Consider the following 1,967-nt stretch of genomic DNA (forward strand, 5'->3'; position numbering starts at 1 on the left):
GTCATGTGTCGAATTAAAGTTAGTAAGACTTACGCTATAACTAAGCTAAGTAAGAACTTACACACAGCTGGTGCAACCCAGCCCAGGATTCATGGACATCTTCATATGAGAATCAGATATGAAAAACATGAGTGTCATTTTTACAATTCTTGGAATAACTGAATGATGTTTCAGAATTTAGAAAAGATGGTATCATCAATACATTACTAGATGACCCTGTAGTCACAACAAAATCAGTTTGTTTAAATAGACTAATATTGAATCCATACCTACATGTAACTGTGTGTTGTTATTGAGCTCAGTGTGTTTGTGTGCAGTTGAGTTCCTCCACAGGCCGGGTCCCGTTTCATTGCCTTCACCCTCAGCACCTGCAGTAGGTCCCAGCTGCAGCAGTGCAGTCGCTGTGCAGTCCTGCTGAGGGAGGTTTTTGTACGGGTGTGTATCACTGTGTGAACACCCAGCTACTGCTGGGGTAGTGTCTACTCTGACAGTAGTAATCTCCTGCATCTTCAGCCTGGACTCCACTGATGGTCAGAGTGAAGTCAGTCCCAGATCCACTGCCACTGAAACGAGTTGGGATCCCAGACTGAAGGTAACTTGCAGCATAGATCAGGAGTTTGGGGGCTTCTCCAGGTTTCTGTTGGTACCAGGCTAGGTTGTTGTTATTGTACACTGCGCTGCTGACTTTACAGCTCAGAGCGACTGTGTCTCCTGGGAGAACAGATTTCACTGCTGGAGTCTGAGTCACAGTATACTGTCCACTGGATTCTGAAAATAATAAATAATAACATAGACAATTATAGAACATTATTGAGTTAAACAACAAAAACACATCACATTTCAAGCTATTGTTATTTTTTCATTTCCCCATTTTACTTCTAACAGTTATATTAAGAATTGTCCAAGAAATATATATTTTTTAAAGATGTGTTTTTCTAAATGATTCTTACCCTGAGTGCAGATGACAAGTGCCCAGATGAAGATGCTGATAAAAGTCATTGTTGTTGTGGATTCTGTTGCCATGAAGGGCAGCTCTCAATCATGAAGTGTTAAACTCACAGGGCTATAAACACTCGCAGAGCACTGAAGCATGTGCTGCCAATGCAAAGTGTCTTTTCTATGCAAATTGTCTTCCTTGGCACAGCAGCCACTTGTAGCCCAGCAGTGGTGTAAACACAGGCTTGGTGCTGTGTGTTCTGACAGAGCAAGATTAGCAGTTTAGCATGAACACTCCCAGGACAGCAGGACTAGACCAAGAACAGCTTTAATAGGAGCATATGAGGAGAGCCAATCAGCCAAGACCTTATTCCACTCAACACAGCTGGAATGGAGTCAAGTATGGAGTGTGTGTTTAAAGCAGTACTTGCACTGTGTGTTCAGACAGAGCAAGATTAGTAACTGCCCTGGCATTAACACTCCCAGGATAGTGGGACTATACAATAGAGCCCAGCTATTAAGAGTAGCATTGGAACCTGATTAGCACAGTCCTTAATGCACTCATTAAAGTGTAATGCAGCAGTACTGCTTATTAAACAGCAGCACCGTCATGATTGAAGTGCAGTGAAGTTCTCACTGGCTTCAGTAACACTAGAAGACACTCAGGGCCTCATTCACTAAACGCTGGTAAATGACCAGAATGATATAAATGTTCTTGAGCTTTAACCTTAGGGCGATCTCTAAAATAAGATTGGATGGGTTGGCAGTTAGCTCATTTGTGAATGGTCCCTGCTCTGCTCACAGCATCACCAGTGTGCTGCCCTATTTCCTGAATGTTGTGACAGTACATACCACCTGCTTTACAAACACGGTATTTGAACACGCGCCGAGGACCCAAACATTTTAGCACCCTTCAGTGAATAATGTCTTGAATATCAGATCCCTCCCTCGCGGTATTTCTGATGTAATGTGCATACATTTCCCATCCATTAACATCATTAATTATATTGAAATGACCCGCATGCGGTACT

At 42.6% G+C, this 1,967-nt stretch overlaps 1 gene segment (V, D, J or C); it reads right to left on the reverse strand.

Moving 5' to 3' along the window:
* Window positions 1-454: 454 nt before the first annotated feature.
* On the reverse strand, window positions 455-1,046 carry LOC131703230 (Ig kappa chain V region K29-213-like; the record flags this gene model as incomplete). The annotated part of the segment is given in 2 exon segments: window positions 455-768; window positions 951-1,046. Coding segments are annotated over 2 exon segments (387 nt in total), but the record flags the coding sequence as incomplete, so codon positions are not given.
* Between the last annotated feature and the right edge of the window lie 921 nt (window positions 1,047-1,967).

Source organism: Acipenser ruthenus, chromosome 32 (assembly GCF_902713425.1).
Source record: "Acipenser ruthenus chromosome 32, fAciRut3.2 maternal haplotype, whole genome shotgun sequence".
Classification (NCBI taxonomy): domain Eukaryota; kingdom Metazoa; phylum Chordata; class Actinopteri; order Acipenseriformes; family Acipenseridae; genus Acipenser; species Acipenser ruthenus.